The following is a 23,197-nucleotide window of genomic DNA, read 5'->3' as shown; positions in this document are numbered from 1 at the left end:
GATTTTTATGGCTAAAAAAAGAATAGTCTAGGTGAGCTATACTGGTCCAATGTGTGCTCAGTCCTTAAAGGGTTTTAAAGGTGGACTAACAGGTCTTTGAGGGTCAGAATTCTAGCTAATAGACAGGTGTTCAAATACTTATTTGCAGCAGTAACATAGAAATAAATTATTTTAAAAAATCATACAATGTGATTTCCAGATGTTTTTTAGATTATGTCTTTCACAGTGGACATGCACCTAAGAATAAAATTTCAGACCCCTCCATGATTTCTAAGTGGGAGAGAACTTGCAAAATCACAGGGTGTTCAAATACTTATTTGCCTCACTGTATATAATTACTCTTATAGCCTTATTTAAGGCTTTAAGAGTAATTGCATTTGAAACAAAATCATAAAAGAGATGTTACTAAGCAGCCTGAAATGTTCCATAGTATGGCATTAAACTTATCTATCTTCTTTTTATTAAATTCAAGGTGTTTTTATTGCTGGGCCCTCTTCTGAACAAATCTGACCTGTAACTTGGTCTGGTTGGCTCCTGCTTGTTTCCATGGAGATGGTAAATGCAAACCTTTTGTTGACTGTGAAACATTTCATGGCAAGGAAAAACATCTCCATAGAAACAAAAAAGTGGAGGCTCTCCACCAGAAAAGTTAATTATGCACTTTTAAATGGTCACAAATACAGCAACAAAATACCGTGTCTTCATATAGAACCCACTAACCCTGTAGTTTAGACATCTACAGACATCATTTGAAATTCATGTTGTTGTTTTTTTTACTTTACCATTATAGCCTATATCTGTGTAAACCCTCAGTCATCCAGGTCTGATCTATAGCAAAAGATGAAGTTTAAATCTATCAACTGGACTTGGCCTCATTTCCAGGCACTCCACCCACACACTGGTATCAATGACAACTGGGCTAAAATCAGATTTCAAGATGGAGCCCTTTACTGTGCATATTAATGTGGCGGATCCAAACATTAAGTTCACATGGGAAGAAGCCAAGGAGAACAAACTGGCCTTCTTAGATTGTGCAGTAACAATAGGAGAGGACCAGCGACTCCAGGTAGAAGTCTTCAGGAATCCAACACACTCTATATATACAGTGCTAGATTTATATATATATATATATATATATATATATATATATATATATATATATAAATCTAGCACTGTATATATAGTGTGTTTTATGTTGCACTTTATCACCGCAGCAAATTCCTAGTTTGAAAGTCTTCTGATTGTGACATATATATATATATATATATATATAAATAACTTTCTGCACTGGAAATAGAGCATAGTGTGTGCTTAAAAAGTTAGAATCGTGCATTAATAATCAAGTGCAAGTTTCTTATTATTTTAATCATAATATATTTGTATACAAATGGCCAGCTGTGACCAAGCAATACCCTTTTCGAAAAAATAAAAATAAAATCTACATTTGTTTAGTTATATTGCTTGTATTTACATAAAAATATCATCTTGAAAAATATGAGTCCGTAAGTCCTGTCTTGACATCCACAGTCCATTTACTCTTCTTGTCTGACTTTGGCGACCAGAAAAAGGATAATCACATGTTGCTTGGTAACAGTTGCCCGAGCCAGCTGTTTCACATCGCCATGGAAACATGACGATAAAATTACACGTCTTTTCACAGTAAAAAAAAAAAAAAAGATGTAAGAGTGAAAAACACATGAAATAATATGAACTGTGCCAATCCAGTGAGAGTTTAATATTAAAAAGCAGCTTTAAAATCTCAAAGGAAAAGAAGGCTATGAGCAGAAAGGATAAGGAATTAAAAATAGTTCATTACTTCTCAGTTTAATCAAATTTATTCACTGTGTAATTGAACAAATTCATCGAGGGATTAGGATTTTCATTATAAAGTACCTGGAAAAGTCATACTCTTAAGCCATGCTCCTAAGGCTCTCGGGTGGGAGCCAGACAGGGACATGGGAGATTTGATATGGGTCACAGGATAAATGATCAAAAAGGTATTCGTTCAAGTTCATATGTAGTAGGCTTACCTGGTATATATAGATTAACAGCTGCTAGTGATTAGTAGAATATAATCACTAAAGATGGGAAATTGTCAATATGCATGTGAGAACATTTTGGGTATGGGGAAGCAGTGAGTGAGCAATGGAGTACTCTGTACATATCTGCAAATGTTTAAAGTTAGTTTTTGGTTTTGTTTTGTTTTTTGTTTTTTTCATTTTAGATATAAAGGCTAGAGGTCTGTCTAGAGTATATTTTGTATATAATAATTAATGCAGATACCATAAAAGTAGTAGTAAAAACATAAAATAATGTTTGTTTTGTAAAAGGTCACAATAAAAAATATAAATTATATAGCTTTACCGCTAAGACCCAAGCTCTTGCATGGCATGCTTTAATTTCTTTGTTACTTGATCTGATTGGGACCTGATGAGTGTAAAAAAAAATAATTATCTTTTTACGTTATGTGAAAAATGATGTCCACATATGAGGACATTCGTTCTGCTTTTTAATGTTTTTGATTTGATTTAATGATTTGCAAAAACTATTTACTAAGTGCCTGAACACAGCAAAATTTTTCTTGAGCGTAAAAACAAAAATGAGAAACAACAATTGTGCTTCTTGGACCAATGTGGCTCATTTGAAGTGCTACTAACAGGTGCAAGAAGACATACCTTTAACAAAGCCCATCTTGAATATAAACTATAATGTGTTACACTCTTCTGTCACCTTTAAGTGACAGTTTAATGACCTCATATGTGGACACCAGGACCTTGTAGAGGAAAAATGTGTATTGTGGCCTGGACAGCCCAAAATATGTTGTTCACATATTAGAGATGGGACGATATACGATAATATCACTAATTGCAATAAAAAAGGTCCTCAATTAATCATTCGTAGCATTTTTTTTATAGTCGTGATCATCACACACAATTATAATCGCCTTTACGGCACCAGACTGCCTCATGTTTCCGGTTTCAAAACAGTGTTTAGATGTTAGTTCTGTTTGTCCACAAGGGGGCCCTCTGTCATAGCAATGAAACTTGTTAGCTTCTGTGCCTATTCTGATTGTAGATGGCTCAGTCACCGTCATGGGTAGTGGGCAGACATATCTTCCACTCAATAAAGTGAAATCTGATGTGTGGAATTATTATGGATTTGAAAAACCAGACGAGTAAGATGAGCCACCAATCTGGAGAGCCAGCCGGAAAAAAGATATGGCATTGAGTGCAAACTACGAGACAATCATCCTGTATTGTTTGACAAACCTGAGCTGAAAATATCCATTGTAAGTAACATACCCTGTGAAAGAAACTATTGAATGTAGTTTGCGTGAGTTTGGATTTGTATGAATCCGTGTTTGTTTCGACTTTGCTATCGCTAGGTTAGCGCTAGCTGAACAGCATTTTGCACAGCTGATTGCCCAGCTTGCTAGCAATGGCGCATAGTATTACAACAATCATGATCATCAATCAATCATTAATTTGAATACCTGAATACCTGTTAGGACCTGGCGGTCTAAATAAGGACTGCCATAATACAATAATAAATATATAATAATAAAAAATATATTTAAAGCCCTATACCAGGGTTAATTGTGGTCTTAGGTTGTCTTCATAATTACCTTGCTTTGGTCCTGATTTGAGTCCTGTTTAGTCCTGCTTTAGACTTGGTTTAGTCCAGTTCTAAACCTGAGTCTTGGTCTAGTCCAGGTTTAGTTTAGTTTTGTTCCAATTTTAATGTGGTGTTTGTACACTTGTGAATGCACCCTTGAAATAGACCTGCATTAGTCCCTTTTAGGTCCTGGTTTAGTCCTTATTGAGACCTAATTTAAACCTGACTGAGACATTATCTGGTGGTACTTGTAACGTTTGATATAGACAAATCAGTCTTACACAGGCTGGCGCAACGTCTTCTGGTATCCTCATGGTTGTACTGTCTTGGGGTCTGAACACTGGTTTGGCCTTGACAGGAGGAGGGGGGTCTTTGGATTTAGGTACCCGGGGACTGCCCTCTGAACCTGTGGTACTGTTGAAGAGCTGTCCAATCAGACTCTTCTCATATCGCTCTCTGTTGGAGGCTGATACCACCTCCAGACGGACAGTAGGGGAACGCATGGCCTGCCGAAATATCTCCTGGGCCCTAGATAAGGAAAAAAAAACAAACAAACATAAAAAAATATATATGAATATAATGTCAATAACAATATTTAGACAGCACTATAGATTTCAAGAAAAGACCAGACATTGACTAACCCATGTTCATTTATGATTTTAATATTGCCATAGGCGTAACATTAAACCTTAAGGCTTGACACATGGTACACACAGCATTAACATTGTATAAACATCCATACAGGTATTCAGTTTAATTCAATTTTATTTATATTCACATTTATATAAAAAAAAAGTTGTTGTAAAATAAATTGTTGAGTGTCCTCTGATCCGAAGATTGGAAGTTCAAGTCCCGGTCTCGATATAAACATCATTGTTTGAGCAGATCCACTGACCCACAGGATGTTGGTGTAATTCCAGCTCCCACAGATGCATGCTGTTGTTGTGTCCTTGGGCAAGACACAACCCACCTCACCCACAGTGTCTGTGTACACTGGTGTATGAACGCGCGTGCGAATGGGTGAGTGGTTCCTTGATATAAACTGCTTTAAGTGTCTTGAAGGTGAAAAAGTGCCATATAAAAATGCGCCCATTTACCATCTACAGCTCAGTAGATGGTCAACGGTACAGTAGTTGTGCAGTAGTTCCATGCCTAGTCCCATAACAACACACAGCCGCTGTGATCTTGAGCAAGACACCTAAATTGCCTCCCTCTTTTTTTTTTTCATCATACATTTCTATTACATATCTTAAAAATGTACACACGTGAACAAAATTGTTGGTACATTTTGGTTAATGAAAGAAAAACTCACAATGGTCACAGAAATAACTTGAATCTGACAAAAGTAATAATAAATAAAAATTCTAGGGACACTATTCTTTTCTCGATATGCTTCATTTTTCCGTCTGTGAACATAGAGATGATGTGCCTTGGCAAAAAGTTGCATTTTTGTCTCATATGTCCATAGGACATTCTCCCAGAAGCTTTGTGGCTTGTCAACATGTAGTTTGGCAAATTCCAATCTGGCTTTTTTATTAATTCTTTTCAACAATGGTCTCCTCGTTGATCGTTTCTCATTAAGTCCACTTTGGCTCAAAAAACGACGGATGATGTGATCTAACACTGATGTTCCTTGAGCTTGAAGTTCACCTTTAATCTCTTTACAAGTTTTTCTGGGCTCTTCTGTTACCATTTGTATTATCCATCTCTTTGATTTGTCATCAGTTTTCCTCCTGCGGCCACGTCCAGGGAGGTTGGCTACAGTCCCATGGATCTGAAATTTCTGAATAATATGTGCAACTGTAGTCACAGGAAAATCAAGCTGCTTGGAGATGGTCTTATAGCCTTTACCTTTAACCTGCTTGTCTATAATTTTCTTTCTAATCTGCTGAGACAACTCTTTCCTTTGCTTTCTCTGGTCCATGTTGAGTGTGGTACACACCATGTCACCAAACAACACAGTGACTACCTGTAGCCCTATATATAGGCCCACTCACTGATTACAATCTTGTAGACACCTGTGATGCTAATTAGTGGACACACCTTGGATTAACATGTCCCTTTGGTCACATTATTTTCAGTCTTTTCTAGGGTACCATCATTTTTGTTCAGGCCTGTTTCATGAATTTATTTTTTTTAATAATTCATTTGAAGCATGGTTGAAAAGCAATGTCTGACTTTCACTGGTTAAATTTCATAGAATTTTTATTGATTATTACTTTCGTCAGATTCAAGTTATTTCTGTGACCATTGTGAGTTTTTCTTTCATTAACTGAAGGGTACCAACAATTTTGTCTACGTGTGTATGGATCTATATTTACAAGGATTGACCAATCAACTAGAAAATACTGGTCAACTTGAATGCAACAGAATGGCCACATAGTAACTAATTACCCCTTAAAAAGTACTGAATTCGTGAATGAAGTAAATTTGTATTATTTTGGCCATACTAACAGCCAATCATAACATCCAATTCTTACAATTGACCATATACAATATGGGGGTATGGTAGCTACAGCACCATCATATAGGTTCCCAACCTAATAAAATCTATTTATTTTAATTACCTGTCTTCATTAGTAGCACAAATAACAAAAGCTGCATTGTTAATAATTACCATGAAGTGCAGAAATACTGTCTATGAGAAAGCAGACGCACACCTGCACAGTCGGCCATTGGACTCCTGTGGTCAATAAAAGAGATCATTTTGCAGATAATCATAATTACGAGATTATGCTAAGTATGTTAGAGGAAGCAGTGTGTCAGGAGCTATCGGCATAAACCATTACTCACTTCAGAAATCCAAGAGAGACAATCTGGTTTATTCACTGTTATTGGATTAAAGCCTCATTGTATCCCTCCTAGATTATTATTGGACTCATAATAACCATAATGTGTCCGTAACAAGAGATTAGGTCGACAATATCATTTGTATAAAGAATTCATATTGTAATTTATGGGATATTACTCAAACCTCAAGAAACTTCTTTGTGAATACTATATATATATATATATATATATATATATATATATATATATATATATATATATATATATATATATATATTATATATATATATATATATATATATATATATATATATTATATAATGGTAAAACATATACCAAAATGTACTTTTTTGTATTATTTGGCATTTCAATAGGCTAAATATACCAAAATGAACCCAGTCTAGAAATAAATAAATAAATCACACATAAAAATACATTTTTCATGCTTTGTTATATTGGAGCCATTTGCTAAAATCATTTAAGTCCCTTTTTTCCCCATTAATGTACACACAGCATCCTATATTGGCAGAGAAACACAAAATTATTGGAATTTTTGCAGAATTATTAAAAAAGCTAAACTGAAATATCACATGGCCATAAGTATTCAGAACCTTTGCTCAGTATTTAGTAGAAGCACCCTTTTGAGCTAATACAGCAATGAGTCTTTTTGGGAATGATGCAGCAAGTTTTTCACTTTCATAAACTGTATATATGAAAGGACACAGCTAACCTGCTAGCCACCGCATTCCAAATAGGAAGTGATCATGGGCACACTTCGGGCTCCATCGACTCCAATTCACTTCACATTAAAAAACTGTTACCCCTCACTCCGTAAATGTTGCTGTCAGGCTTGTCATTTTGGTCTTAAAATGTTTGTATTAATCCATGCTACATGATTCTCATTTTTTTTTTTTTTTTTTTGCTATTGTGTTGGTAAATCAAGATATGAACATTAATAACAAACAAATTAGGTGCCTTATTTTCCTGAGGTTTCGCTCTTGCTAGCAAAAGGTTTGATTGACAGCGTTGTCAAGAACCCAATCCCTGCTAAATCAGCAGTGCAGGTGAGAAGGGGCGTTACCTTCAACTGCCTCGCTCTGGATTGGCTCTTTGGTTGCTATGATACTCGCAGTCAGAATTCCAAATACGGACCTCAGTTCCAAATGCATCCCTATAACCGCTAGCCTCGATAAGGTTCATTGGCTGGAGCCAAATGCTATGGGTGACGTTACACTTCTTTAGTCCACTTTTTTATACAGTATACTTTTTTCCTGACCCACTATAGCCCTTTTTTACAATATTTAGCATCCCCGATTTACATATTGAACCCATTGCTCTGGCAATCTGCTCTGACCTTATTGAGTGAAACTTGTGCTGGATTCATTGTACTAAAGCTACAATGCGGAAAAATAACATTAGATGGAGGGGCAGATTGGTGTCGTCCAGGGGCCATTGTGTAAAGATGATATCATTATGGCCTCTCTCAGCATGTGCCGTGCTTGTGTAAAAGAGATATCCTAATCAAACAGGCTCCTTCAGTAAAGCTGCCAACAGGGAACAATGGAGCTGTGTATGTGTGTGCCACTGTGTGGACACAAAGAGGATGACCGATAGCCTACTTGAAGAGAGGTGGGTACATTTGTGTTATTCAGAGGGAAAAACAAAACAAAACTGAATAATTACTGAATATATTTGTGGATTATACAACATCCAGCAACATAGAAGGATGGGTCAAATGAAGGATATTGCAAGACGACATTGCAAGACGGATGCAATAGAAGGTAGTGGGAAGGTTAGTCTCTTGGGTACATTTTCCCATTCCAGTCATTTTGATTTGCCAGTACTTACAAAAGATAATCTATTGCATGTCTTTTATTTAGTTGCAAAATTGTAATAAAACAGCTGTGAAAATAGAGTTTCTTTGTAGGATAGACCATATATTTCTAAGCTGTTCAGACTTGACTGTGAACATATGGCATAATAGGCCTACAGTAAAAATAACAAATCAAATAATCTTGTTTTTACAGTCTGTGCAGGCTGACAACAGCAAAAGTGAGAATTTCAGAAGGAAATTTCAAAGAAGAAAGTGATGTCTTTATGAACTGTGCTCCTTCAAACGATACATAACTGCATCAGTAGGTCATGCTCATGGTAACCGCACAAATTGTACATCAACGCGTCTTTATATTTTGAATACGCACCCTAGGTTTGCATATTTTCTGAAATCTATGTCTGTTCACTTTTTTACACGTGTGTAGGGCGAAGTACACACACAGTATGTCCCTGGTCTAAGTTTCAAGTTTGCGTGAAACCCTTTAAAACCTTTGTATATTTTCATGTATTAAAACAAAATATGAAAGAAACCAGAACCATAATTTATCATTGCAAAGACTATCTCAGATGTAAAGTACAGAACACTATGTCCCTTATATTACATGCATCTACACAAGCAGCATCCACCTGTGTTTATGAACAATGAATTGAATCCCAAGAAGTGTTAATTCACTTACCTACAGCAAAGCATCAAACTCCGCTTGTCTAATCTCATTACCACACTCTAAACCGGACATGGATTATGGCAATCAAAAGCATTCACATCATTGATTTTTACAGTGACTAACATTTCCACAGGTGTGGTTTTGTCATTTCGGAGCACTGGTGAATATCCCAAATCCCGTAATACTTCTTTACGAGAATTAATAAAAGGATAGGGACAATTTTGGGTAGACGCGTTTAGGGGAAGATTTATGTGAATGAACAAAACTATCCTCTGAGAAATCAAGGCTAGGACCAGATTCTCAAAGCATCTGTCTCTTTAGTTGTGAAGGTAGTAGTATAAAAAAGACAAATAAGAAACTTCAAGAACTAAGAAAGGACAAATATACAGTACAGAGCCAATGGAAATTTTAAGTTCAAGGTTTAATGCTCTAACAATTATGTGGAAAGGAGTGTGCCACGTGCTAGTCTTAAGATAGTAATGCTTTGCCTGGAATGTTCCACAGTATTACATTAAACATATCGTTCTATTATTTCTTTCTCAGCAATAAAACTCCTATCATTAAAAAAGAAAATGCAAGATAGATGAGTTGAATGCCATACAGTGGAACATTACTGGCAATGTTGGGAGACCCTACAGAAAAGATACAGAGTGTACCTTAAAAGCCATTTATATCTGTGGCTGTACAGACATGTTTTAACTTCTTTATTGATCTTTATTTCTTCTCACCGCAAAGATGTTAGTTTTCCAACCAAATTAGAAATTCATTAGAATGATTAAAATTATCTTGTTGTCTCATAGGTTTACATCATAAGACATATGGCATTTTCCAGCTGTATTTTCTATAGACAGTATCTGCCCTACTGACCCACTGTATCTGAACTAGGCCTGTCATTATAAATACTATATCAACTTATCATTCAATACATCAGCGATAGAACAATGATTTTGGGGGGTTAATATTTATCCTGGGTACTTTTCTGAAGATTTGAGCTGTAGAAGGTTGACAAAATGTCATAACTATGCAGCTCATGTTCATTAAAATACTGTACATGTAGAATGTTATGGGGGGAAATCCTGCTTAAGGCTTTTCATTTTCTGTTTATATTTTTTTCTGTAATATACCATATTTTAAAAAACTGTTATCGTGACCTAGTCTGAATTTACAGTCTTTGTACCCGTTGCGCAATTATCCACAACCCATGACCAAAAGCTAGTGTTGTAACAACTGACAGGGGGACCAAAGAAACAGAACTGAACATGTTAGTGGCCTATGCCCAACAACAGTAAACAGCTAGAAAGTTTCTGCTTTCATTTTTTCTGGGTCGGCTTTCACCTGTCCACATCCCACAATCAACCCCAGAAAACTGATCTTGTCAGCATGGAACTCACACTTCTCCGTCTTCATGTAAAATTTGTTCTCCAGGAGCCTCACGTTAATTAATGCTTGGAAGATGGCTGGGACATTGGTTAACCCAAAGAGCATCACCAGGTATTCAAAATGTCCCAGAGGCGTTTTAAATGCAGTTTCAATTCATCCCCTTCCCTTATGCTCACCAGCTGATAGTCGTTCTTGAGGTCGAGTTTGGTAAAGATGGTGGCCCCGTGAAGTGGCGTGAAGGCGGAATCAATGAGTGGTAATGAATATTTGTTTTTAATACTGATATTCTTGGGGCCCGATACATGGCCATAATGTTTTGTCCTTCTAGGCGATGAAGAAGAATCCAGCGCCAAGGGGTGACGAGGATGAGCGGATGTCTGTGCAGACCCTCAGTCGTTCAGGTCTGATCCATAGCAAACAAAGAAGTTGATTCTGTCAACTGGACAAATCTTGTGGGAGTGAAGACGTTTTGCTGCTCATTCAAGCCGCTTCTTCAGTTCTGGTCAGAATGCTGGTAGCCACTGCCCTTAAATCTATCTGAGGGGAGGGGCTAACCACACTGAAACTGTAAACATCTATTGTCTCCAGTTTCAACTGAGACTACCCTATTCAGCCCTTAATGACCCTGCTATTGTTCTCATTGTTCTGGGTCTGAGGATGGAGTTTGTAGATGGGGAAGAGATTATGTCTCAGGCCCCCATTTCTGTTTAAGGAAGGATTCTCTTTCCTAACAAAAATAGCTACTTTAACTCCTCTCTCAAACCATTTCTTTTCTCTGGCTAAGATCTGAACTTCACTATCTTCAAAGGAGGGGTTAGTGGCTTTGAGATGGAGATGCACGGCGGACTGTGGTCCAGAGGAACTTTCCCGCCGGTGTTGGTACATCATCTTATGGAGTAGCTGTTTAGTTTCTCCAATGTAACGCTCACTGCACTCTTCACTACACTGAATGGAGTAGACTACATTACTTTGTTTATGGCTCGGGGTTTTGTCCTTAGGGTGAACCAATTTTTGCCTTAAAGTGTTTGTGGGTTTGAAAAAGACAAGAATCTCATACTGTCTGAAGATTCTCTGAGGTTTTTCAGACACACCTGCAGTGTATGGTAACACCTCTCCTTCTAGGTTCAGATTCCCTGTTGTCCTGTTTTTTAGCTCTCTTTGATCTATTGAAGGCCCATTTTGGATATCCACAAGCAGAGAGGGCTTTCTCCACATGTTGCTCCTCCTTTACTTTTCCCTCTGTGTTTGTAGGCACCACTTGAGCTCTGTGTTGTAGTGTCCGGATCACTCCGAGTTTGTGCTGCAGTGAATGGTGTGAATCAAATAGCAGGTATTGGTCTGTATGTGTAGGCTTCCTGTAAACTTCTATGAGTGGATGATAACCGTGGCAAGAGAGTCCCAGATGTACTGTTCCATAGTCTCTTGTTCAGGTTTGGAGAGATTATATAAATGACTGGAGGGCAAAGGAGCGTCAGGCAGGAGGTCGATAGAGCAGTCATAAGGTCTGTGGAGAGGAAGAGACAGAGCCCGACTTTTACTGAAAACGTCCCTGAGGTCATGATACTCGCTTGGCACAGAGGAGAGATCCCGCTCATCCAGAGGGTGACTGGAGAGCGAGTTGACACCCCCAGCTGAAGACAGGGCAGTATGTAGGCAGTTCGCGTGACAAAACGGACTCCATTCTAACGTAGAACCACCTGGTTTCATGGTGATTACCAGATAAGAGTGGGGTGACACGCTCTGTGATATATGTTACCCTGGTAGGCAGCCTCCCATTGAGAGCTAAGGCTGTGAGTGGTTGCCTCAGCGGCTCCAACCCTACCCCCCACTGCTCGGCCACCTGCTGGTCAAGGAAGTGCTCCTCAATTAGGAATCAATGAGGGCCTAGACGGGTAACAGGTAGCGTCGAGCTGAAATCTATTATGTGTCTTCTCTGACCCACCGGTACTCCCAGTCTTACTGATGGGTGCCCCCTTTGGCCGAACCGGGTAGGTTGCGAGGAAATGTCCATGTCCCCCACAATAAAGGCACTCATCAGCCTGGCAGCGTCGAAGACTCAGTCAGGTGTCCACGACCCAGCTGCATTGGCTCCTCTGGTGGGGGTGTCGCTGACGGTAGGTTGACTGGCAGCAGAAGGGCGGCATGCTGGATCGGTGAACGGCATCTCTCTCTTAGACGACTCTGTAGGCGATTGTCAACACAGTTCGCTAGGGAAATTAAAGATTTTAGGTCAGGTGGGTCATCTCATGAAACCAGTTCATCCTTTAATTTGTCACTCAATCATTTCACAAAGACAGCCTTCAGTGCGCTGTCAACCCGATCTACCTCGGCCGCCAGTGTCCAAAACTCGATGGTATAATGTCAGCTTGATAGTGTGGATGATCAAAGACTAGTTTAAACTCTCCCACAAACCCATCAAAAGTCACATCGTCTAACGTAGTGTTCGAAAACCTTGCCTCTGCTCACTGGAGTGCTCTCCCCCTCAATAATCCACACATGTGCCGTATTGTTGCAGAGTCTGATGTGAAACAGGCTGGATGTTGTTCAAACATGGAAGTGCATTAAAAAAGGAAGCCCCGACAGAGGGTGGGCTGACCTGAATATGGATCCGGATCGCTGCCTCTCGATTCCTGAGGGTGCGGCGCCGCGATGGTCCCAGAGATGGCGACGGTGGCCGCAGGAGCTGAAGGCGGGAGAGTGAGCAGTGCAGAGACCTGGTTGGAGAGCTGGGTAACTTGCTAGGTAAGAGTGTGGTTACATTCGGGCAGGGTCTGGATGGTTTGTTCAGTTGCCCAATGATGATTCTGTGATGCGAAAACGCCTGGTGTAGCGTATAATCCGGCCCCAAGTCTGATTGGTCCATGTTGGCTACATCGTTCTGTCGTAACGACTGACAGGGGGACCAAAGAGACAGAACTCTGGGAACAGTTTAACAAAGTTTATTTACAGATGAAATGTGCAAATGAAGGTAGACTGATCAGATGGTTGAGAGCTGGGGTTTTTCGCAGTAGTCCCTGAGTGGATCGTGGGCAGCGGGGTCAGAGACGAGGTAAACAGTACCGGTCGTGGAGAGCTTGGGCGGGGGCAGAGGAGCTGAGCGGGTCCAGGGAGCAGGATCACTGTGGATATGCGGACGATCTGGCACTGAGGCCGTGTCTCAATTCGCCAAATGCACCTTTTGAAGGTACCCTTCGAAGTACTCCTCGAAGTATAGTTTGAAGCTTCCGGACGAGAATGGGTACTCCTCATTGTAGTTCTACTCAATCTTGCTGAAGTGGGACAGGCCTACACCATGGGCCGCACTTCCACCGCTGTCTTTGAGCATATAATACGCACATTACATACGTTATTTTTAATTATTTATTATTTAATAGAAGAAAAGTCAAGATGTCGTCGTCGCAGCCGTTTATTTATGTTTAGATTAAATATCAATAGGCAAATATAAGTTTCAAGGTGATTTTTTCTCAATTGTAGCTACTTTATTTATTTTTTATTTTTTTATTTTTTTAACCTTTATTTAACCAGGAAGAAGACTCATTGAGATTAAAAATCTCTTTTCCAAGAGCGTCCTGGCCAACTTCATAACGTTAACCTCATCATAACTTCATAACGTTAACAAAATATACCTTGTGAAAACGTAATAATAGAGACAGAAGTAACATCATTTTGACATTCATAGTCTATAAACCAGAGAACACTGATTAGTTGTACATAAAGTGGGATATTGCAGTTTAACTATTCGGTATTTTGGCCAGTGGCTACACCACTTTAATAACAGTAGAGGGCACTGTTTCCCTTCTATGCCATGCCAGTTCTTTTCATCTTATTATTGTAAAGTATTTTCTAACAGTTCAGTGCTACATCAAGCTAGTATCTTGATTTACTAACACGAAGGTAAATGACATGTGCCCACAAGGGGGTGCAGACCTATGGAACGTACCAGAACTCATGAAGATTTTGTGCACGTCTCAGAACTCTCTTCTATCCTTTCTGAAGAGTCCGTTGCTTTATTGCTCACATTACCTATGTGGAACTCATTAAACCCTTCTGACTTTATGTTTGAATCTCTTGGCCTTTGACGCTTACAATAGAAACAAACATTCTTACATTATTCTTATTGCAATAATAATTTCTAATGATAATAATGTCTTCTTATTGTCTAGCAATAACTGCACATTCCTTTATTTCATGTAACTCCCCTCTTTTTTAATCATAATCATCGTAATTACCGTAAATTTCGGACTATAAGCCGCAACTTTTTTCCACGCCTATACAGCAGTGCGGCTTATTTATAGAATTTTACTGGATAACGGCCACTGGGGGGGGCGCTCTCTAGCTGTAAACGTAAAAGTGAGACAGACGTGGGGAAAGATTCTGCTCTGAAGAATTCACTAGTTTTGATTTTGAACGATCATTTTGCGCATCATGAAATGGATATGATGCAGTTTTTAAGATAAAGAAGGAAATAGAGCAGGGGTCGGCAACCTTTAACACGCAAAGAGACATTTGGACCCACTTTCCACGTAAAATAAAACAGTGGGAGCCGCAAATATTTTTTGACATCTAAAATGAAGATAACACTGTGTATAATAATAATAATGTAACGGAATAATGTAGGTTTTATTTTCACGGACAAGCCTTCTACACGTGGCAGATAAATATGGCAAAAATAACTTAAGTGCATAAAAAAATACAACTCACCAAACCGCTGCATCAGTGTGAGCCCTGCGCTGATTATGTGATTATGTCTACTCTGCTCCGCAGTTTCTTTAAAAAAAAACTAACTCTAAAGGCGTATCGTTTAATCCCAGGTGCTTATTCTCCATGTGCCAAAGCAGTTTTGAAGGTTTTATTGCCTCATTTGCTTTTCCCACATATTACGCAGAGCGGACTGTGCGTGAGTCACCTGTAGCGACAAACCCATATTTTAAGTAGGTATTGTCTGTTAAATTTATCTTTCTTTTTCTTGGAGGTCATAGTCTCCTCTTCTGGCTCCTCAGTTGTCCTTTTCCCCTTTGTTAAAAGCTCTCCAAAGACTTTTGTTTTGGCTCATTTTCACTCGCTTGTGGCTCTACTTTTGGGTGACATGTCTGATGTGTTATACGTGAAACGTCATCGCGGAGACAAGAGCAGATAATATACTTGCTACTACATCAAATAGATTTCTGTGGCGATTTCCAGCAGGATTTTCATGATACACCTATGGACGAGCTTATTAGTGTGTCATTAGGGACGGGCGAAAGTTGCTCCTGACCCCTGTGCGCACAGCGTCTGAAAATCAGGGCTCTTTACGCAGGACTGTGAGCTGTGTCAGTGTCTGTGTCTGTGAGACGTGAGCGGTGTTTGTTTTGAACATTGTTCCGCGAGTGTGACGCTTATTTTGAGCAACGAAAAATAAGAAAATATAAATTTATTTTAAGATCATAATAATCTTCCAATTTAAACTACAATGAAAAAGAGCTAACACAAATAAAATACACTTCAATTAAATACTTAAAATTTATTTTCCCAAGCCACGCAGAGCCGCAGTATAAGGCTGAAAGAGGCGCATGTGGATCCGGACCCCTGAAATAGAGCCACTGCACGTAAGCTCGGCATCAATGAATCCAACTTGGTCAATGTAAAAAGACGACAAAGTTTTCAGAGGAAATAAAAGCAGATTTCCCGTGTTGGTGCAGCTTTATTTTCTAAACCTGCAGGTGTGTTCATCCCGTGTTGATGTCGTGTTGGTGCCAATTTTCAGGCAGGTGTAGGTGCACCATCTTTCTGTGTAAATATCTCATGTCACAATATGAAAACCTGCGGCTTATATTCAGGAGTGGCTTATATATGTACAAAATTGATTTTCTTTTCAAATTTAGCTGGTGCGGCTTATAATGAGGTGCGCTCTATAGTCCGAAGTTTACGGTAATCATCAACACACGGCCTGATTTAACAGTTTCATGTCGCACTGTTGTAGGTGAGGTACCAGTATGAATATTTCAATGTGTATTGCGCAGCAGACTCCATTTTCTTGTCTTTTTTGCGTAGTCGCGGTGCATGATGGGATATAGCAGTGTGTGAAGTGTGCATGGATGCACGCTTCGGTGGAAAGGGTGGGGCAGGTTTGTCAGGCGTATTCAGTAGGGTGCATTGAAATGAGACAGCCCTTGTCGCGCCGGAAATTACGTAACTGCCCTTCGACGCACACTTCCAATGGTGATTCTAAGGCCATTTTGGCAAATTGGGACACGGCCTGAGTGTCAGGTCCTGGCTCCCTTTGTCCTCCCCAGGTGCAGCTTGATTACCAATTAGTTGCAGGTGTGCATGGTAAGATCCTGAACCTCCACTCAGCTCCAGGCTCTGACACAGAAGCAAGGGGGAAAACAGCACAAAACACAAGGCGGACTGGGATCTTGATGGCTAGTCCTCACATTACCAAAATAACTATTTTATTAAAGCTACATTGCTAACAGACTAACAAAACAACAAAGGAACTAACAGAACAGAAACAGAGAAACCTTTACCTTTAAAAGACGTGCTACTCACCTAAAAAAGACCATGTATTTTGATAAATTCTATACTGTTGAAAATTAAAACACAGCGGCTGGTATTTAACGTACAAGAGAATGACATTTTAAAAGGTCAAATATAGCATAAGAGCTTAAAGGGGGAAAATGCAGCTAATTAAATATTGCTAAAATGATGTACCATAAAATGTCTGAATCAGTCACAATAAAAACCAAGGGCAACCCAAGGAAGGACAGGATAATAAAAGAGTTGTACTATATGCTAGCTCTGTCTATGCCATAGGAGAGGTTTAAATCATGTCAGATCTAATTTCTCACTAGTATGGGGCCTAATGGGAACTAAAACAGAGGTGGTACTCACTGGCTGAAGGACTTGTCCATGAGGTCACTGGTATTGATTTTGACAATGCATTCATCCTCCACAAAAAGTCCCTCCCTTCTGCTCCGACTGTCCTCCTCAATGCCACGGATGAACAAACCCAGAGGCCTAAAGGCATGGAAAAAATGTTAGTGTATAGGGTAGGTTTTCATGTTTTTCTAATTATTACTTGGTTTAGTGGAACAGTACCTGTAAATATTTATCATAGTTTTATATCAGTAAAGTGACAGAACATGAAAAAAAAGTTGAGAAGAAGGCTGCATTCACACTGCAAATCAGATCTGACTGCAGTGTGAACACACAAGTCAGATTTAACTGACTTTGACATCTCTTAATGCTATGGGTGCTATAATCTTTTACTGGAAAAGGCAAAAATAAACAATTTTTTACAGTATTTTTTTCAACAAGTGGTACATCCAAACACAATATTTCTTAGTGGTGTAAATTCTAAATATTTAAATTTGGACAAGTTTAAATTGTGTAAATGTAGGTCAAATAATCTTTTGTATTTTCCTTCTATGATTAGCCCTATGTTTCTGACAGACATAGACAAAAGAATAGCTTCAGAAGTACGGCCCTTGGTTCAAAGGTGAAAGGTCAGTGTAACCAGACTGACTGTAGCTGCAGCAGAGGAAAAGGGTGGAGGACACTATGGATATGGGACCCGCAGAGGAATGTAGAGACGTGATGAGAGGGTCAGGTAAACCATGAGAACAACCATAAAAATATATCCTGTTCTGTTCAAGCAATTTCCCATACACTTTTGACTGTTCTACGCCCAAAGACAAGATTGTATCAATCTGTCAGAGAACATCACGCAATACATCAGGAAAGAAATGGTTTCACATTAACAGTAAAATGAGTATAAATTCAAACTCCTGTGACAAACCAGGACTTGACCTAGTGCACAGAGACTACATTGGAAAAAAGATCAATATAATTTATCATTTAAAATTTGAAGAATCACTTTTTCAGACAAAACATACACATAAAGTAAAAGCATATTTGTTTTTGTATGTTTTATTTCCTATAATGTTCCACAGGGATAAAATCTTCTAGACAATCTTCAAAAGTATGGTTTTAACTTTCTATTGCCAAGAAATCCTGCAAGTGACATGCTGAAAGTTACATAGTGTTGCTTTACTTTCTCATTTTTTTATATACTGGTGGCATTGTGTTGTGACTTATTTGAAAGTTTTATTTTGCTTTTTTTTTTTTTTTACTAAATTGACAAAATGTTACAAGATACACATTAATTTATATTTATAAAAGTCATATGTAATCATATTTAATTACATTTAATGATATTCTAGGTTCTATTAGTAAATGCTAGTATTTTAAAAGACTAACCTAACGTAAGACAAAACAAATATGCTTAAATGGTAAATGGTCACATTGTATGTTTACAGTATACATACATATATAGAGAGTGCTTTTCCACCTTTTAGGCGCTCAAAGCACTTTATATCAAAGAACCACTCACCCATTCACACACACATTCATACACCAGTGTATGCAGATAGTGGGGGCAAGGGCGGTTAAGAGTTTTGGCCAAGTATTCATTTGCAGGAGCTGGAATTGCACCACCAGCCAGTGGATCCAAGCGCTCTACCAGTGATGATTATGTTGAGAGCGGGATTCGAACTGTCAACCAGTCTACTAACTGAGCTACTGTCACCCCATCTTAAACTAAGGCTAAGGGCTAAACCAATGCTACACCAGATGCAGCTGTCTTCATATCAAATTGGAGGCAGAAATAAGGATTGAAATAAGTAAGAATCTCCAGTAAATAAGTAATAAAATAAAGTTAGCACTGTCAGAAAGATGCTTTAAACAGGAGAGGGTATTGAGTTTGTTTTGTGTAAAACAAAAAGTGGCTGTTCTGAGCTTACCGTCCACTAAGGGAGGAGCAGTATGGGACAACATGGATACCCAAAGGACTGTCCTCGCCCAAGATCTCCACCATTCTCGTAAGGCTGAAAACAAAAACAGACACAAAAAAAGACAGTTAATAAAATTGGCTAAATTTTAGTGTGTGTGGAAATAAAGCACAAAGCATTAGCAATCAAAAAGATAAACACAACTATATTTAAATGTATGTTGCCTGTTAGCAACAATTCCAAGAAACATGATAAATGTTATTGCTAGCTTGTTGAATAGCTTAGTTCTCAGATGCCGTTTTTTTTTTTTTTTTTGCCCAAACCAAAACTGTAACAGCAGGTTGAGGTGGATGCAGAAATCACCTTACAACAACTTGTTTTACTAAATTATTCACAATGTTTTTCCTCAGTTTTGTCTGGAAGAATATAAAGAACATATCCTTATTTACAATGTTTGATGACCATGCTCCATTATAAATGTGCTTAAGTTTAGATTTCATTTAGAATATAAATGGTTGACATGGGGAGTGAATTGAAGGAAGATAATAACGAGATAACAGCAACAGTAACAGCACAATCAATCAAATGTCTTGCCCTAGGACATAAAAACATGATGAAGAGTTCGGGGCTGGAGTCAACCCTCAAATCTTTGGGTTGGTAATTAGAGAGCCTGTGCCAATATGTATGGTAACTACGGCTTTGGTCACATTGTCATTCACCAGTTCTCTATTTAATGCAGCTCTCCGCTCAAACAGACACTTTTCCCCATCCAATTCTCCTCTTGATAAGCCTTTGTAAGTCTCTGAGTGGCAGCTGAAATTCAGCCAATCACAGAGAAGAGTGACCTTTCAGAAGAAACGGATGACTTAATTTACCTCTATATTCAAAATAAAAAAAAAGTTTACATGAATGTTGATCAAATCGAAATTATGAGCTGTCTCAAAATCATTTGTTTATGGTATGGTCCAACAGTAAGTAACAGCTTCTCAGGCTTATACAGTTGAAACCAGAAGTTTACATACACAATATAAAAAAGACACATATGCTTTTTTCTCATAGTCTGACATGAAATCAGACTAAACTTTTCCTGTTTTAGGTCGATTAGGAGTATTAATGTTCTTTCCTCATGATGCCATCTATTTTGTGAAGTGCACCAGTCCCTCCTGCGGCAAATCCACCCCACAATATGATGCTGCCACCACTGTATTTGTATATTCTCTTCCTGATATTTTGATTGATCTCTTTTGACTTTCCCATGACGTCCCTCGAAGAAGCAGTGTGTTTCAGGTGTGCCTTCAAACACATCCACAGGTGTGTCGCTAATTAACTCAAATGTTGTCAATAAACCTATCAGAAACTTCCAAAGACTTGATCATCATCTGGGTTTTCCTAAATTATTTAAAAAAAACTGAATGCAAACGTCTGACTAAAGAAAGTAATGGAACATTGTCTTTAAAAATGTTTCTCTCATTGTTCTGGCATTTAGCAAATACAAATAATTTTAGTAATCCTCATGTACCTAAAACAGGAAAAGTTAAGTCTAATTTCATGTCAGACAGTGAGTGTATGCAAACTTCTGGTTTCAACTGTAATTAGCTGCACTGTCATCACTTCAGTTGTTTAATCCAAGTTTACGGACAGAGGTGTTATGTACAAGCATCAACAAGGGTTAACAGACATCAAAAACTGAATGAATCACAACTTCCTCAAACTAAACAGCGACAAAACAGACTTCATCATCATTGGTCCACACAACATCACCAAATCCTCACAACACTTCACCCTGCACTTTGACAACACCACACTCTCTCCATCCTCACTCATCCGCAACCTCGGTGTGCTCCTCGACCCCACTCTTTAATTTGAACCCCACGTCAAGCACATAACCCGGACTGCATTCTTTCACCTCAAAAACATAGCCCGTCTCCGCCCATCACTCACCTTCTCTGCCACTGAAACTCATCGCACGCATTCATCACATCCAGAATCAACTACTGCAATAGCATCCTCTACGGTACACCATCCAAAACCCTCAACAGACTACAGTACATTCAGAACTCCGCTGCGCGGCTCCTCACTCACACCCGCTCACATGAACACATCACTCCTGTCCTCCACAAGTTCCACTGGCTCCCTGTCCCTCAGCGCATCCACTTCAAAATCCTTCTCATCACATTCAAAGCTCTCCACAACCTGGCCCCTCCTTACCTCACAGACCTGCTCCACCACCACACTCCATCTCGCTCCCTCCGTTCCTCCAGCTCCAACCTCCTGTCCCTACCCTGTAGGACCAAGCTCCGAACTTGGGGGGATAGAACCTTCCCCATCGCTGCCCCCACCCTCTGGAAGTCACTGCCCAAACCCCTCCGTGACTGCTCTGACCTCCCCACCTTCAAAAAAGAACTCAAAACTCACCTGTTCAAAATTGCTTTTAATGTTTGATTTTATGTTGTAAATTTTGTGATATTTTATTCTTGTATGTATTGTAAAGCGACTTTGAGTATCTTGAAAAGCGCTATATAAATACAATTTATTATTATTATTATTATTACTACAAGCGTGGACAAAATTGTTGGTACCCTTTGGTTAATGAAAGAAAAACTCACAATGGTCACAGAAATAACTTGAATCTGACAAAAGTAATAATAAATAAAAATTCTATGAAATTTAACCAATGAAAGTCAGACACTGCTTTTCAACCATGCTTCAACAGAATTATTAAAAAAAAATAAACTCATGAAACAGGCCTGGACAAAAATGATAGTACCCTTAACTTAATATTTTGTTGCACAACCTTTTGAGGCAATCACTGCAATCAAACGATTCCTGTAACTCTCACTGAGACCTTTCCACCTCTCAGCAGGTATTTTGGCCCACTCCTCATGAGCAAACTGCTCCAGTTGTCTCAGGTTTGAAGGGTGCCTATTCCAGACAGCATATTTCAGCTCCTTCCAAAGATGCTCAATAGGATTTAGGTGAGGGCTCAAAGAAGGCCACTTTAGAGTAGTCCAATGTTCTTAGCCATTCTTGGGTGTTTTAAGCTGTGTGTTGGTCATTGTGCTGTTGCAAGATCCATGACCTACGACTAAGACCAAGATTTCTGACACTGGCCAGCACATTTCCCTCAAGAATCCCTTGAGAGTCTTGAGATTTCATTGTACCCTGCACAGATTCAACATCCTGTGCCAGATGCAGCAAGCAGCCCCAAAACATAACAGAGCCTCCTCCATGTTTCACAGTAGGGACAGTGTTCTTTTCTTGACATGCTTCATTTTTCTGTCTGTGAACATAGAGATGATGTGCCGTGGCAAAAAGTTCCATTTTTGTCTCATCTGTCCATAGGACATTCTCCCAGAAGCTTTGTCACCACGTAGTTTGGCAAATTCCAATCTGGCTTTTTTATGATTTGTTTTCAACAATGGTGTCCTCCTTGGTCGTCTCCCATTAAGTCCACTTTAGCCCAAACAGCGATGGATGGTGCGATCTAACACTGATGTTCCTTGAGCTTGAAGTTCACCTTTAATCTCTTTAGAAGTTTTTCTGGACTCTTTTGTTACCATTTGGTATTATCCGTCTCTTTGATTTGTCATCAATTTCCTCCTGCGGTCTGGTCCAGGGAGGTTGGCTACAGTCCCATGGATCTGAAATTTCTGAATAATATGTGCAACTGTAGTCACAGGAAAATCAAGCTGCTTGGAGATGGTCTTATAGCCTTTACCTTTAACATGCTTGTCTATAATTTTCTTTCTAATCTCCTGAGACAACTCTTTCCTTTGCTTCCTCTGGTCCACACTGCTGCCACAAAACAGCACAGTGACTACCTGTAGCCCTATATATAGGCCCACTCACTGATTACAATCTTGTAGACACCTGTGATGCTAATTAGTGGACACACCTTGGATTAACATGTCCCTTTGGTCACATTATTTTCAGTCTTTTCTAGGGGTACCATCATTTTTGTCCAGGCCTGTTTCACAAGTTCATTATTTTAAGAAATTCTGTTGAAGCATGGTCGAAAGGCAATGTCTGACTTGTATTGGTTAAATTTCATAGAATTTTTATTTATTACTTTTGTCAGATTCAAGTTATTTCTGTGACCATTGTGAGTTTTTCTTTCATTAACCGAAGGATACAACAATGTTGTCC

At 38.9% G+C, this 23,197-nt stretch overlaps 1 protein-coding gene across 2 annotated transcripts in view; it reads right to left on the bottom strand.

The window, feature by feature from the left end:
* The window catches only part of pard3bb (par-3 family cell polarity regulator beta b), a 497,556-nt gene that overhangs the window by 351,147 nt on the left and 123,212 nt on the right, over positions 1-23,197 (bottom strand). For both annotated transcript variants that reach the window (XM_033986829.2, XM_033986830.2), the window contains exons 7-9: positions 19,064-19,147; positions 17,154-17,279; positions 3,897-4,143 (exon numbers count right to left, since the gene is read on the bottom strand). In XM_033986829.2, the coding sequence (XP_033842720.1) occupies positions 3,897-4,143; positions 17,154-17,279; positions 19,064-19,147 (457 nt within the window). The remainder of the gene's footprint in view (positions 1-3,896; positions 4,144-17,153; positions 17,280-19,063; positions 19,148-23,197) is intronic.

Source organism: Periophthalmus magnuspinnatus, chromosome 21 (assembly GCF_009829125.3).
Source record: "Periophthalmus magnuspinnatus isolate fPerMag1 chromosome 21, fPerMag1.2.pri, whole genome shotgun sequence".
Taxonomy (NCBI): Eukaryota; Metazoa; Chordata; class Actinopteri; order Gobiiformes; family Gobiidae; genus Periophthalmus; species Periophthalmus magnuspinnatus.
The sequence above is the reverse complement of the archived record's forward strand: the minus strand, read 5'-3'. Positions and strand labels throughout refer to the sequence as shown.